Below are 17,042 nucleotides of genomic sequence, written 5' to 3' on the forward strand. Positions count from 1 at the left end.
CATGTGGACTATGTTATTCCTGTGAGCATAGTAGATCATTTTTCTCAACAAGGTGTGCATCAGGCGGTGGTAAAATGACAGTTGGCCTGAACAGCCATGTAATTCCATATTTAAGGTCAATATTTATTATATTCTAAGCTCATTAAGATATAATAGAGCTATTTTACAAGAATCTCCAATAATTTCCTTAGTTAGATAAAACAGAAGAGCACACACGACAGATTCTGAATACGATTAGTAATGGACTTTTAGTAACAAAAGAAGAACATACACTTATTATACTTACACAAAGCATATGGCTAGGCTCACTCAAGTAGGTTACTAATGAGTTAACTTTGGATTTTAATATCAAACCAGCTTTTTGTTCCCTCCTAGCAAGATCGTTTTTTACTAGATGGCCATCATTGGCCTCATTGAACCATGACATGTCTATATTTATATACGTATATAAACATATATTTATTGATTGGTTTATTTGAACGGGACAGTGCACATTAATAAAAACATTTCTGCAAATGTGCCAGAGTTAGCCAAAAGGCTATTTTTCATCTGTAGTCCCTAGATATGGCCTTCAAATATATGAAGTATAATTACATTTATATTCGTCTTTGTAATAACCTGTTATTTCCAGTTAACCTATTGTTAACAAGATGATACAGGCACATTTATTGTGACCATAGATTACAATTAGTAGTGTGTAGATGTGCTGAACTGAAAATAAATAATCAAGAATGCTGTGTAGACTGTGTACACCTAAATGTTCAATTGCTCAAATTGTCAATGGTCCATTTAAATAGCAAAATACTATATTTTTGTACATTTATGTGAGTAAACACAAAATTGAAAATGATGATAGTTTGATTGTATTAAAGACGTATGTGGAGTTGTAATATCAAGTATGTCCAACTTGTGATGGATAATTTTCATGGAAACATATCCAAATAATTTCAGCCATATTTCTGGTACCAAAGCAAAAAGATGCACTGGAAACTATATCAAAGTTCTGTGCACCAGTTTTAACTTAAGTACGTATAGCCGGATGCAGGAAATGCTTTGTTTTCACTCACAAAAAAAATAAAATCACATTGAAGCCACTGTCCTGCTTTAATGACTGACTAAATCATCCACTGTTGTAAACTTTCCTTTATTTTCTTACCCTCAAATATACCGACGACGCGCTGTATGCTGGGATTCTGCGGGAACGGGGAGGTTGCAGAACGCCATCTTTAAACCCCACAAGAGGCCATCTACAGTTGCACACCGGGATGAAAAACACTATCCGTACAGCAGGATTTAAGCTCAGATCGTGGAGATAGTATGATTGAACCCCGGTTAAATTAATAATAAGTAACTGTCCGGGGATACTGTGAAGAGCTGGTCACGGGACACCGCGAATACCTTGAACTGTATGTTATCATAGTCAGACAACAACAATAGACGGAAAGACAACAACAACGGACTAGCTTGCTAACTCGCTCGCTAGCATCTTGTCAAGCGCTGCGCTGTTATCAAATGCTAACTGAAGGCTAACTACCGTTAGCAACTTAATCATCAAATCGCTTAAATTTGTCCGGACACTTGTAATAGCTGGTACTGGGTGTCCAGCTACATCTACTGGGGGCAGTCTGACATTTCTTTGCCACATTTTAACCAATTTTGTCCAGAAATCTGCGTTGTGGCTTTAGCTAACGTTAGCTAAAAGCTAAGTCCCGACTTCTCCCCCTCCCCAGCGGCCCGGACGGAGATGCGTGGAAGATGTCGGTGTCGGGGCTGAAGGCCGAACTGAAGTTTTTGGAGTCCATTTTTGATCCAAACCACGAACGCTTCAGGATCATTGACTGGAAGCCTGACGAACTGAGCTGCCAGTTTAATGTAACTGGGGAAAAGCTGTTAATTATTCACTGTAATATAACGGTAAGGGGGACATGAACGCAAATGCCGGGATTTATACACTTCCCTTGTTGGTCGTTAGCGGGCTAAAGTTAGCTGGTTAACTTGCTAGTCAGGTAGCAGGCTACCCCAACGACTGAACAATCTGATGCTATGTCGCACAGGTTTTCCGTAGTTTCACAAGTGTCAGTGGGAACTACGCAGTCTCGATAGAGGGGTTTGTTGGTCTAAAAATACGACGTATAATAAGCAACCGTAGCTGATAGCTAACGCTGCACTCTGAATGCTAATGTCGCTAAATCAAATGTTACGTTATTTACTGATTCTATGTTTAGCCCTGCGACACGCAGGTGGATTTAGGTCAAATGTTTTGATGTGACGGCCCCGTTTTTTTTTTTTTGCTGTATTCCACTGTCTTTAGGAATCTTATCCATCTACGCCGCCAATATGGTTTGTGGACTCTGATGACCCGAGCTTGGCGCAAGTTTTGGAGAGGTTGGAAGATGTGAGAAAAGGCAGCACCCTGGTTAGTTATCCGAACTCATTTTTGTTTTTCCCCCCCCACTATGTGTCACAGAGGAGAATTTGACGAATTATGCCCACTTGGTGAGGAAGCTGCTGCTGACAATTTTAGTTGACATCGTGAAGGTTAACGTTACAAGTGTTGACCAGGCTGCCACTCAGCAGGAGCATTTCCTTTGCATTATTTTTGACGTAATGCCAGCCTGCTGTGTTGAGCTTCATCACAGGGAGGTGGACTGTGATTAGTTCAACCAATCACTAAATTCACATAGTACTGGCTTTTTATATTTGTATTCTAGATTACATTTCATAAAGTACTTTTCCTTTAACGTTTGTTTGCATCATTCTTGCAATATTTTCTGCTCACTGATCGAGTTAAAGAGAGTGTTCGCTGATGCAGGTTGGGGGATTTCCTCATTTTAGTGATGTATTTACAAGATGCTCACAACTTAGAGCGTATGTCAAATTTCTTATGGGCTCTCGAGCACAATCAAACAGCTTGCATGTACTGCATAAATGTCTGTGTGACTTTGTACTTGGGGAATTTTAAGCACACGAAATGACTGACATTAGATCATTGGGACAACTTTTATGTAGCTGTGACAAGCAGATTATTATGTAATCCTACATGTGTGGGGACATCCTGAGCTTAGTTAGCCTACTTATTCATGGTGCTCTGTTTGTAGGACACAAAATATGCTTTTTATAGAAGTGCTGTCAGGTTTGTTTTTGACAGAAAAAAATTTTGGTTTGCATTTTGCACCATAATTTAGTTTACAATAATATATAAATCATTGTTGATGTTGTGTGTTGGGTAAAGGACAAACCTTCCTGTGGATAGATAAGATCAACCTAGTTTCAAACTGTTGCACAGATGTTTTAGCGGCACCCTACATTTGAATTGCACCAAATTTGCAAAGGCAGATCACAGTAGCTGATGGCACCTTAATGACTATGTGGCCTGTTTTTTGCGTACGAGTACAAACTGTCAGTGTCATTATGTGTAAATCCTTACTTTGAAGTCATGTGAGAGTAATTGGACCTAACTTTATTGCTACACTTAAACATTGCAAGATTTTACTTCATCATTCCACAGTTTACGGTTGAATGCACTGAAACACACTGCTTGGTGAATAATGTAATTATCTCATGTCTTCTGTTTCGTACAATCACAAATTGCTAGTTTTGCATTTAAGATCCTGTGATTACAAAAAATATATATATTTTATTAATTATGATAATTATCTGAAGTGAGGGTCTTAGGACAGATGTCCTTTATGTATGATGTACTGTATGCTGTATAGCTTGTAATGCAGATTTTAATTTCTGATGATGGGCTTTATACATTTTAGGATTAACTTGATAATCAACTATTTGTTCACGCCTGCAGTCACATGTCTGCCACGTGGCATTGCTGTGTAGCTGTTTGTCTAACTCTTCATCCCCTCCTGTTTGTGCTTTTGTATTTTCCAGCTTTTGCAGCAGTTGAAGAAACTCATTTGTGATCTCTGTCGGCTGTACAACCTTCCCCAACATCCAGATGTGGAGATGCTGGACCAGCCCCTGCCAGCAGGTCCTGTGGGACAAGACCGCAAGGCAAGGCTAAATACCTCCGCATGGCATATAGTGGCACAGCCAGGACATGGCCAGTATTTGATCACTTTTAAGGAATAAGACATGCTCATTTAAATAAGGACGTTTTTAACTATGCACATCCAAACAACTTTTGCTCAGTTCTGAAATGGCTGCCTACATTACAGAGGGCCTTGGTGATTTGTGTGAAGTTGCTCTCTTAGCTGGTCAATAGGCTCTTCCTGTGGTGATGGTCAGCAGAAGGTGGTCTTCATGAGGTCAGCTCATGAGGCTCCTTCAGATGACTTTATTCAGCTTGACTCAATGCCTTGTGTGTGTGTGTTTGTGTGTGTGTGTGTGTATAGCATGGGACAGAGGAGGTCACATCTGAAGAAGAGGAGGAGGAAGAGATGGGAGAGGTAAGTTATCATCTAGATGCTCGGTAATGAAACACTTGTAATTTCTTCGTCTTACATAACTTGAAAGAGGAACGTTTAGGCTGTCAGCAAAGCATACTGTTTAATAAAGATGACCATGTTTTTGTATGTCTGTCCTTATCCTCCCCCAATACATACTCATGATTATTGTCTTTAGGTTTGGTGTGATTATGATCTAGTCACCCTGGTTATTCACAAGCTAATGTCAATGTTTGCTTCGTTACCGTGTTATTCTAGTGAACAAGGACGTTTTAAGCACATCTTCTGGCTTTGATTCCTGGACTTTTTTCATGTTGCATGTTTTGCTGGAGAGCCAGAAAGTATTTAAACTGTCTAAAATATCAAATATTATACAACAGGACATAGAGGATCTGGACCACTATGAAATGAAAGAGGAGGAGCCTGTGGATGGGAAAAAATCCGAGGACGATGGCATCGAGAAGGAGAATTTAGCCATCCTGGAGAAAATCCGAAAGAACCAGAGGCAGGACCACTTGAATGTAAGTCTTTCTTCAGTAAAGTACATATATTTTAGGGTGCCGAGACCCTTGTCGTTGATAACAGCTTTTTGAAATATATCTTAACTATGGAACTAATGTTTTGAATTTGGCAGGGCGCTGTGTCTGGCTCCGTGCAGGCCTCCGACCGCCTGATGAAGGAGCTCAGAGAGATCTACAGGTCTCAGAGTTACAAGACAGGTATGCACTCGGCACAATGGTCTGCTCTTTAAACAACTGCCTCAGAATTAACTGACAGTGGTATGAGAGTGGAAGTACATGTTCAAATACATGTCATGCTTTGCCTCACTGCAAATGAAAAGGGAGATTAAATCATTGTAGTTTTTACTAAACTCTTAAATAATCAATTTCTTTTGCAGGCATCTATTCGGTCGAGCTTGTTAACGACAGCCTGTACGAATGGCACGTCAAACTAAGGACGTAAGTAACCGCGGGATCTTGTGTCGCATATTATTTATCTCAACGTCAGCATAAACGCAGACTGATGTCATCATTTATTGACCAACAGGGTGGATCCAGATAGCCCCTTACACAGCGATTTACAGGTCCTAAAGGAAAAGGAAGGAATGGATTACATTTTACTAAACTTCTCATATAAAGTGAGTACATTTGACTCTACATTTAAAATAATATAATATATATATATATACATATATATACCAATTTGGAGTCTTTGAAGTCTGTAAACTGAGCGTTGTTGCTGGCCCTGCTTTACAGGATAATTTCCCCTTTGATCCACCTTTCGTCCGAGTGGTTTCGCCTGTGCTGTCTGGAGGGTGAGTTCATTTACCGGGTACACTTTTCCACCGGTTTTTTCTTCCCCATCGACAATTTTCTCAGTTGACGCGGCGAAGTCTTTTCCTCTTGGAAGAGAACTTAATTATGTTGTTCTGATATTGTTGTTCTGTGTTTGCCTAGTTATGTTCTTGGAGGAGGTGCCCTGTGCATGGAACTCCTTACCAAACAGGTAAGTCAAGTGTATTCTTTTTAAAGAAGTAAAATAATGTGAATTTGCACGAGATAATATTCAATATATTTGTGTCTATTTTTATACATTTTTTACAAACCACTTTTCTTGACATTGGGTTTTGCGATTGCAGGGTTGGAGCAGTGCCTATTCCATTGAGTCTGTCATCATGCAGATCAATGCCACTTTAGTCAAAGGAAAAGCCAGAGTGCAGTTTGGAGCCAATAAAGTAAGTGAGGAAGCGCGTTTCTTATTAAGTTCGGTGACGTCCTGTGATAATGTTGAGCTCACGTAATGAATGATGGGGGCCGAGGCCTGGTTCCCTGCTGTGGGTCTGTTATGCAGCGTGAACATCTCCTGTTTATGCAGACAAAGCTGTTGATATGCTTTATCTTTTTGTGCCGTCGTGTTCTGTTAATGAAACTTAATCTGGCTACCGGCTTCTCCCAGAGTTTGATAAGTTTAGTACTTCAGTATTTCATGTCTCAGAAGCTCATAGATGCAAATTCGTTGTTGTTTCTCACTTTTGTGTTTGGCTTTCATCTTTTCTCAATCTATCTAACTATTTAAATGCGGGGATATGAGCAACCAAGATTCAGTTTATTAGTCAAACATGCAAGTTTTGTTCTTCACATTTTAAATTGTTGCAACGTGTCAATGGAAGAGTTACTTTGATGAGCTGACAAGTCAGAAGATTTGTACCAGATGCAATTTTTTTGGCAGATTCCAGTTATACAAAAAATAAATAATAATAATTTAGGCTGTTAATGCATAACTTTAGCATTATAATGAACACGTGAAGCTATTTTTTTTTTATCAGAGAGCAATCTGTGTTTTTGTCAACAATAGAATCGGAGCACTAACGGTTTTAAGCTAACAGGAGTCGTGTCTGTGCGAGGTTTGAAGTGAAAACTCTTGTTTTGAGAGTGTAGTTTTGATCTTAACCCTGCGTACCACTTTCAGATTTACGCAGTAACTTGGGATAAACCGGTGTTTGCCGTCAGTGTTATTGACAGATCAACATATGTTATGTTCAACTGTTTCAACCAGCACTTCATCTGACACCATATGAAAAGGGGGACAGGAGCTTCTTTAAACGCTGTAGAGGTACTATAGGGTCGCTAGAGTCTTACATATTGTCTACACAGCCCGCCCAGTGAAAGCAGCTGGTACTCAGAGCAGCTTCAGTCATCCTCTTGTGTCCACGTACACACAGGAGATGTTCACGCAGTGTATTGAGTGTAGCTCCCCCGCGTTTTGGCAGGGCTCAAAGCCTGCTTGCATAAAATGGAAGAAAATAGACTTAAAGCATTGAAAACACGCTTCGGTATGCTGTTTAGCACATACAGCGCAAGTGAGACACCAGCTATTGTGTGGCCTATGGAGCCGGCTGTATTGATTTTAAAATGGAAGCCTATTGGTTTCAGACGCAAGTGAGAAGGACAACTTAACACGTTGGATATAAAAATACATATACCAGTGAGGCGAGTTTTGTTTGCCTAAGGAAACTATCCTCAGCCTGACGGAAGAGTTGAGCCCTGCTACAGCATCTCAACTCGGCTACTTCTCTGCATTGTGTCGAGATTTTATTTCATTTTTTTTTTTTTTATTATGGTGACACACTTTTCCCTGTAAAATGTCCTGGAAACTGTTGAATTCTTCCACAACATTTATTTCTGGATCAAAGGGAGCGGCGCGGTTTGAGCAGTCGGCCTTCGTTCACGGTAAATTAGTCGGGAACTAGAACTCGTGTGCAAAGGATGAATTTAGACTATTGCTTTGATCCAAGCCATAGTCACAGCCCATCTTTGTGAAACCTACCCCAGGTGTGTTCTATCATATGTATGTGTACAAAGTCTTGTGTAATTGACCCGTAGCTAAGCTCATTAACATTATGCACTCCCTGCATGGAGATGATCTATTTTTTGGAGAAACTAAAAAAGGAAATGTCAAACTAACTCGGCAGTATAAACGGGTTAAAGAGATGAAGATAGAAGCTCCAGGTAACAAGTATCACTATAACACAACGTATGACCATGACTAGCTCACAGAAAACCTGACGGAAATTGAAGAACATCTCAAACGATTGCATGATTGGGCCCTGTTGCTGTCTATGGAGCGGGCCTAATAGTTATCGGACCCTGGTCAGAACTGGCTGATGCTACCATGTGATTGGCCAGTCTGTATTTGAGAGGCGGGACTTGGCGAAGAGTCAATTCTGTGCAGAGGTGCAGAGCCAGGTCTTATGTGAATGTGTGTGTGTTATCCTGCACCATACACTGGGGTTTTGCTCTTGAATTTGGATACAGTTCGATAAGCTTTTTATTAATTTTTTTATTACAGCTGTTTCCTGATCTGTATATTCTGTTCGTCATAAACCCAGTGCACACTCTTAAGGTTTATTTCATTTTCATCTTTTACTACAGAACCAGTACAATCTTGCCCGAGCACAGCAGTCCTACAAATCCCTGGTTCAGATCCATGAAAAGAACGGTGAGTGTTTGTGTCTCCGGTTACTGACCTTGTTTACTGAAACCAAACACCTGCAATGCATCACAGCTGAGGGAAAGTATTGCTTGTACTGTTGTGTAATTACAAAACATGGACAACATTCATGGAGTCCACATTATTGCACTCAATTTGTAAAGTAGTTAGGAAAGTAGTAGTACTACATAGGTTACACACATTATGGAAGATGACAAATGCCCTAAAATAATGGTGTTAACAACTATTCAAATGAATGATATAACTTGCTGTTTACCAATGTCATTCAAAATGTCATGTTCAGGTCCAATGATGATGTTCTAACATTGTTTCATTGACATGCCGCCGAGCTGCATATGAACTGAACGCTTTGTGACTTTGATCATTATAACGGATATTCTGCTGTTTGCAGTAATGATATACACATTCAAATCCAATTAATATGCAGTTTGATATAGAATTGAGTCAACAAGAGAAGAATCAACATTCAAATTTCCAAGTTCATTTTACTAGACCCACAGCGCTGGTAGGGTCTGTGGCTCAAAGATCACCATTGATGCAATGTGTTGTTGTCCTTCTGCTCTGTGAAAACAGCAGTAATATGTAAAAACATTTACTCTGTCCGGCTACATTGAGCTATACATAATTCTAGTGGATTAATCAAAGTGAGAGCTTCTGGCTTAATGTTTTTACCACATGTGCCCTGGGCTTAACCACTGAACACTTTCTACCCAGTGTTTTGGGTCTTGGACCAACCATTAGTATGCAGATACATGCTAATGAGGCAGAATATGATGCACATGCAAAAAGCCTCTGCATGTGACCCTGATACTACTGGTGGTGGAGACCCGGGGACTGTAAATAGTTTATTTGTTATCTGTATAGTCATTCTTTGTTGTTTGTCCCCCTCAGGCTGGTACACACCCCCGAAGGAAGACGGCTAAAACAGACTCCTGCCTTTCCTGCACTGGGACCACATGTCTTCGATTTATTTTTTTTTCCTCGCGACCCATATTATTATTTTTTTTTATCCTGCGAACCATTTGGCTCTCTTACATGAGAGTTTGAACTCCAAACCAAATTCCTCATTCAGTGCCCACCCAGACACTAGCACATAAACACACACACACACACACACACAGACACCTGAAATCTACATCCAAGCTCATCAGCTCCTCGCAATAGTGTCCTCTCCTCAATATTTATCTCTGTACATCTGTTGTCTGATACAATCTTAATTTCTCCATTGCGACATTCATCCCATACTCCAGCAACACGACGGACTAAATAATCGCGCAGTCACTCTTTTTGGTTTTGCCGTTGAGCATGCCACGGTTCCCCGCTGTGCTGTGCGCTGAACGGTGCAGCATGACACTGCCTCTCTGGCCACAGACTGGATCCCTGATGTGACACAGTGGTGGCTGGGAGGCGACATTTAAATGCTGGTGGTGGAAGAACCGCTGTCCTTTCTCTCCATGGACGTCCTCTGTAATATTGTGCTCATGTATTATCTTTGCAATGCCAAGATCCCTCCTCTGGAATAACATGCTTCCAGGGCGAGCTTGCTTTCAAACCTCTTTTCTTTTAAAGCTTGAAGCCCTGAGGCGGGGGAGGAAGATAACGAGACTTTTGCAGCCTGGGTGGGACAGCACACAATGAAGAACTTGCTGAGCTCCGAAGTTGGAGACTAGTGTCATCATCGTCATCATCATCATCATCATCACAACCAGCAACTGGACAACTCCCCGCAGGAGAGGTTTGGCGTGTTGGCAACCCATGAAACACGACCAGGCGACGCGGCGGCGTGTTTCGGTTTGGATCACACTGTAATGTAGTTGATTTTAACTTCACGTGTAAACATGTAAATTTGTATTTCTGCAAAAGGATTTAATTGTTTATAATGTAACCTTGTCTGGGTCTTTGACTGGGCAAAGACCGTATTACTATATACACCCTTGACTATTAACAGCAGGGGCACTGCAACTTCTCAAGACCCATTTAGAATAAGAAAATGTTGCTTCATGGATACTCTTGCAGAAGGAAACAAAAGTACACCGTGATCTTATGTAAGCTTAATGACTACTGCGGTTTTTTTTTTTTTTTTTTGTTTTTTAATCTTTATTTGTAATCCTCATGTTATTGGCAACATCGACAGTACCATCCCCCTTTTTTTTGACAGCACCTCTTAGACGCAGCTGTTTCTGGCATTCCAGAGGGTTGGCTACTCATATCGTTTCACGCAAACCGGATGAACCTCAGTAAGGCTATGCAGTGAGGAGACAGTTTTTGGGAGTTTTGTTGTACTGAGGAAAATGAGTCTTATCAGCGTAGTCGCCTGCTTAGTCCTTGTAGCTCGTTCACATCCTGAGCACTTTGCCAATCCTGCAGTTGTAACGGTCTGGAGGGGAGAAAAAAAAAGTGACCTTTTTTTACCTTCTGACTTTTCCTTGACCTCACGGCTGGTTTTAAAATGCAGCCCGAGTTTCAAATTCACAGCAATAGTCTCGACCTTATACCTTCTGGCTTCACACCTGGGAAGATCGACTGGAGTCTGGTCCGTTTCCAGACTATTTGTGTAGGTTTGATAAATAGTTGTTCCGATTTGCCACAGGAGGGACCCGGCTCTTCCCGTTACCACCTCTCTGGTTACTATTCATAACCACTCTCAGCGCTGCTGTACCCCTCGGCGTGCTGGGTCTTTGATGTAATGTGAATAATATGCAGAAAACTGTGTGGAGCATTCCAATTAATGCAGTTACACGTTTGTTGTGGGTGTTCTATTGTGTGGTTACTTGCATTGTTTTAAGTATATTGTCCTGAAAACCAGCATAGAAAGCTTAGTTATGCTAATTCATACAGTCATTCCTCGTTTGTTTTTTTAGGTTGATTTAGGATTTCCTCAGCGATGCTGACCTCAGTCACAACGCCAATATTTTCAAAAAACGGTACAGATGGGTAAAAAAAAAAATCGTACAGCCTGTTCATATTCAGCACACGTCTGACATTTGTTTAGACTTGCAGGATGTCCATAGCAAGTGTCGCCCTCCTTCTTTCACCCCAAGCAAAAGCCCCGACATGACGGAATCATTGGCATGGTTGTTAGCTGTTGTGATGCCATTGGTAATGTACTCATCACTTCATTCCGGTCACCATGTCGAGCCCACCCCTGCATTCTCTGGAGAAGCAAACTCAGGAATACATACCGCACACTCGACTTTGCTAAGGATTGCTTCAGAATATCGTCATAAAGTGCAAGATTGAACGTGTCAATCTTCTTTTTGTTTTGTTTCGGGCCATTTTAATGAGACTCATCCGTTTTACCAAAAGGCATCGCAGTATGGTTTGCTGTCAAATTCTGAATACTTGTGAGGTTAAAAAAAAAAAAAAAAAAAAACGAAATTTTTTTTTTTGTAATCAGATGTGGAGCAGGAGTATTGCTCCCACCCTCGGATGAACCTGCACTTGATGAGGGGTTCAGAACACATCTACCCCGTCTCTTTGATATTGCTGTATTTTGCATGTCAATATATCAATGGGTGTTTTACACCGAGCTACTGAAGACAAAAGAGTGGTTGGGTAGGGTGATAAAAAGACTAGATGTATCGGTTGTTCATTGTTTACTTGTGGTTCCCTACATCAGTGCACAGGGTAGTTTCCCCCTGCGTGCCGCTTATTTAACCAGGTCAGATTCTATGAGAGACGCATGGACTTAACAAGACATCCTACCTGCTTGGATTCCCTTTAAAGATGCCAGGATTCCCAACAAAAGTAGCAGTTCAGATGTGTGCGCCATCAGAACAATAGTAAAACCACATCTTTACCCTGACATTTGGAATAATGGTGTACTCAAGACTGTTGTGCACCGACAAAAAAAAAAAAAACAGCTTCTCTCACACCAACTCCTGTTGTCTGACTAACAAAAAAAAAACCTTCTCCGCTTTGGCGAGCGACATATTGGTCTGAGGTCTGACTCGGCCTCATCCTGGGTTCTTTACCTTGCTTCATTAACTGCAGTGGCCGGGTTATAAAGTTATGCACTGTTAGCATGCTTTGGTTTGGTTTCATTTTTTTCCATTGCAAGGGTGATTTTGACCATGTAAAGTAATTTGTAAACTTGCATCAAGTTTATAAATAAAGAATTTTATGAAATATCACTTTATTCTGTTCTGATGAAGTGTTTATCGGTCGGAAATGTAAAACTCATTTGTTTCCTGGAAGAGTAATCCATCCACAATCTCCATGCCATTTCAATGAAAATGTATCGCCAACAAATAGCAACAAATAAAAGCATTGATTAGCTAACTTGTTTCGGCACTAAAACTAAAAAAAAAAAGAGGTCAAACTGCATCTCTGGTTACAGTGAAATGCACCTCATACATGCATTACATCACCCACCAACCTACAGTGCATTCCCAGAGCACTTTAACTGAGCTACAGGTTCCACTTGGATCCTGGCTTTATGTGTTTCTTGTATTTTCCAGTAGATGGTGTTCTTTGCCAAAAGATTCGCGTGTCTGTTTTTCTCCAGAGCTGCTGTCAACATCCAGGGGGACAACCACCCTTGTCCCTCATTGTCCCAGGAACCTCTGCTTTACCTCTGACATACATTACTGTAGCTCGTGTGTGTGTTTAAAGGCCTCTGCTGCTCAAAGTATACTAGCCACTGACTTACTATTTACAACCAAAACATTGCAACTCGGGTATGACGATTTAATTCAATTCACTTTAATGAGTACACAGCAAAGCAGGTGGGATTTGTGTCCCTTTATGTGGCAGCATGGCTCCATCAACATAATATATTCACAGGAAATACAGAAAATGACCACATTATACACCACGTGGTATATACTTCAAACATCTGACAACGGTAACGACTAGTGCAGTTTGCCAAGAAGGCAGTGGATGGAGTAAACAGTGGGTTGCAGTGGATAAAGATCTGTTTCTGAATCAGTTTGTCTTGGTGGTGCATTGATTTAGAAGGAATAGGCTGGAACAGGTGGTGTGCTGGGTGGGCGGGATGAACAGATTGTATACTATAATAGATTTCCTTTTTTCATTTCTCCCCACTTACTCATTGTTATTTGGCTTTCCACTTTCTCTCGCTCTTTCTGTGTGTGATTGTGCTAAGAATCACCACTAGATGGTATTGGAGCTCTCTGGCAACAGTCAAGAACTCAGCTCGTAACATCCGTCAGCAGTTGGCGCACCGTTATTGCACTCATTCCTGCTCTTACCAGCTCTGTGGCTCATTTCCTTCAAGGTTGAACGAATAAAGGTCATTTTGTTTCAGTGAGCAGACGGCTATCGATGGGACACAGTCGGATACGGACAGCTCATATTCTGCATGAGTGTGTTTGAGTCCGATATTGTCGCGGTGGGTTGGCCGCTCTCATGGATGTCAGGTTTGTGATAAATATCTGAATCAACCTCCATCAGTTCTTATAAGAAGGAGGGCCGTAATAGATAACAGGGTGACCTATTGGGTCTGTGGTCGATAGTTATGGATTTTAGAAATCACTCAAACCAAGAATCGGAGTGTAGTTTTTGGAGAAATCAGGAACATATTTCAAACCAAAGGGGCAGACTGTAGTAAAGAGGGGGCAAGGAGATAAGTGGATCTCTGCAGTTCTCCAACGAAAGGCTAATTGCCTATTATTGTAGCACTTTTTTATTTTTGTTGTGGTGTTGGTTTGGCTGGCTGGCCTCTTGGCTGAAGAGCATGCCTCATTATCCAGCTTCAGCCAATCTGTTTGTCCAGCCTGTCGCTCGCCTTGGACACAACACTGTGAGGAGGCCGTCAAGGCTCCGGGCCCCCCGAGGAAGGAGGCTGTGCATCTCTGTGATTAACTTGCCGGTGCCCAAACTGAGAAAGCAAGAAAGAGCTGACTTCTCTTCCTTCACCCTGGGCCACAGCGCAGCACATGGTGGGGCCCATTCAGAATCAGCTGGAGTTGATTGATAGCCTGCGGCTTAACGGCTGCATCCATCAGAGCCTGACTCGCACTGCTTTACCCCCCCCCCCCAAAGCAAACATACTCAAAAGTAAACCCAGATTCAGACTGATTTTATCCCGTTTGCCTTGCTTCGTCCCTCTCCACCGACCAATGAGGTCAGATGCCGTACTACAGACGAATGAGCTAAAACATCACTGACATTAGTCGCTTTTAATTTGCTGCATACAATATGGATTTCATTCACACAGATTCCTGTCCATCAACTAATTTTGCGGCCATTTTGAAGAAATTGTTAGGGCAATACTGTTGCCACTCGCATATCTATTATACAGCCAGCAGCCACTTAGCTTAGCTTAGCTTAGTTTACCATACTGACTGGAAATAGGGGGAGCCAGCTAGCTCTGTCCAAAGGTAACACAATCCGCCTACCAGCACCTCTTAAACTGAATGAACACAATACATCTTGTTTGTTTAATCCATACAAAACGCAAAGTGTAAAAACAACAATTTACTATTTTAAAGCGTCTTTGGGACACTGACCAGAGGAGTTGGCAGGAGCAGATTGCATTTGTCAAATTAATCTGGGGAAAAAAAGATAACTGCAGGTGCTTGCATTTAGTTACATACTGACAAAACTAGGAAACAGTTGAGACTTCAGGAAGTTACTGTCCCGCACCAAGAAATAGTCAAGCACAAAACTTCCTTAAACAGTGCAGCAGCATAGAATCAAAACCAGACAGACAGCAGGCGATTCCTGATATTAACAGACAACCGACACTTTTATGGTGGTCGGTGTGAGCCTTGTTAGAGTAAATTGAGAACACAGGCACAGAGCTGCAGTAACAACGTCTGGCTTTGGAAGACACATAAGAATCAGTGGCTGAAGAACAACCAATCCCACTGTGACTCTAAATGACCTGATGTTAGAGCGGAGCATCTGGAGAGCACTAAGGCAGGTGTCACCCCCACAGACACTGTTACTATACGGCTGTAAAAGTCTCCACTGCTCACACTTACATTCACATTAACAGACAATTGTTTAAAAAAATGAAATAAACCAAAGGTTATAATATTGTCCACATAATGTAACATTTGTATTCAATAAAAATAAATAAAAGTATTTTAAATGGGGTTAGAAGGGTTATCCACAATAGCAGAGGTATACAACTCTTCAAAAACGGGTTACAGGGGAAATGGGTGATCGGGGTATATAGGGAGGAGGTATAATGTATTCTGATTCTCTGATGGTGGTGAATGGCAATGTGGGGAGTCATTTTCCCAGGGAGAGCATTGTGACTGGCTACTGAATAAAATATGCTGTATGTGGAACCATATGTTTATCCTTTAAATATTTCAGAATTTCATTATTTCATGGGTTTTTGCTGGATGGACTCAGATGAGCTTTCAGGGGGATGAGAAGGTCTCCCAGCTTCTATCTTTCTGTCCATCTATAGTCTGCCTATATATCTATCTATCTATCATTTTATCTCTAATTGCCACTATGTCCTTGGAAGGGAATGTAACACACATCACCAGTCAGTGACAGATTTACCTTCAAGGACTTTGAAATAAATTGGTGGCTGATAGGGCACAGAATTGTAAGTGAATCATAACATCTTTTGAACACACACACACACACACACACACACACACACACACACACACACACACACACACAAACACAAACACAGAGAGACAAAGAGAGAGCAAAATGATAAAAGTTGAAGAGAGGGATGAACAAAGAGATGAAAACAAGTGATGGAGCTCATTACTCATTCAGCTGTTGTGTCTCACTTTAATAGGAACACTAACACCACCTCTGCTGGAGAAAATGGCTTAACTTTTGGTGTTTTTTCTTGATTGTTTTTATATGTTGCAGAATAAGTCTCATGAATCTAGTTTAGTGAAGTCACGAGTGTGAAAACGCTTTTGTTATAAGATAGAGAATATTAGTGCATTGCTTTACTCCTGAAAAGAGCTTGGAGAGATGCAGTGCTTTTATGCACGGGCAACAGCGCTTTACTATAATGATCCCCTGATCAAGAGAAAACACTAAGCTTCACATTTCCAGTGGTAAAGGAGAAGACTGCACAATTTAATAAATACATTACAGAACGTCCCATTTGGAAGGGAAGCCAGCTTTATTCAATTTTGAGTAACCCAAACATTTTAGGAGAGTGCAGAAGCTCGCAGCACCACAGAGAGACTGACCTTCACTGGCCTTCTTTTATGTCTCCATTAAAAGATTCACTTCAAATGTATTCACAGTTTTGCCTCTCAGGCTGCGGCAACGTCACAATCAAGAGCCAGAGCGCATACATTACACTAAAAGGGCGGCTTCAAAAAATCCAATTCTCCCTGGCTTGAAGGATATGTAAATATTAATGATCCATGGATCTGCATTTTGCTTCATATTCTGGAGCTTTCATGGCTCTTCTCATTCAGATCAGACCATTCGTTCACTGAGGACACCCCGTTTTCAATCACCCAAGGCTAGGTGCTTACTGCATAAGGATACAGTCATTAGTGTGTATCCAGTGAAAAAACAGTTTAAAAAAATAGTAAAAAAAGATGCAGTCAGCTGCAATCAACTGCACACACTTGTTTGTGAGACTTTTTGTTGATTGTTCTTTTCACCTTGAATGTTGCATGCTTGTCCTTCCTTTGCTGAAAGGTAGCCAGGGGTTCACTTCAGCGT

At 41.2% G+C, this 17,042-nt stretch overlaps 1 protein-coding gene across 1 annotated transcript; it reads left to right on the plus strand.

The window, feature by feature from the left end:
* Positions 1-1,214: 1,214 nt before the first annotated feature.
* On the plus strand, positions 1,215-12,544 carry LOC142933557 (ubiquitin-conjugating enzyme E2 Q2-like). Its single transcript, XM_076077690.1, has 14 exons — positions 1,215-1,406; positions 1,731-1,914; positions 2,312-2,416; positions 3,886-4,008; positions 4,350-4,403; positions 4,781-4,921; positions 5,035-5,119; positions 5,299-5,359; positions 5,448-5,538; positions 5,657-5,715; positions 5,858-5,906; positions 6,040-6,135; positions 8,333-8,399; positions 9,303-12,544. The coding sequence occupies exons 2-14, from the start codon at positions 1,756-1,758 to the stop codon at positions 9,332-9,334; spliced, it is 1,122 nt and encodes a 373-aa protein (XP_075933805.1). The 5' UTR covers positions 1,215-1,406; positions 1,731-1,755; the 3' UTR covers positions 9,335-12,544.
* The last annotated feature ends 4,498 nt before the right edge of the window (positions 12,545-17,042 follow it).

The sequence above is a fragment of the Anarhichas minor genome, unplaced genomic scaffold (genome assembly GCF_050575085.1).
Source record: "Anarhichas minor isolate MPS153535 unplaced genomic scaffold, ASM5057508v1 ptg000062l, whole genome shotgun sequence".
NCBI lineage: Eukaryota > Metazoa > Chordata > Actinopteri > Perciformes > Anarhichadidae > Anarhichas > Anarhichas minor.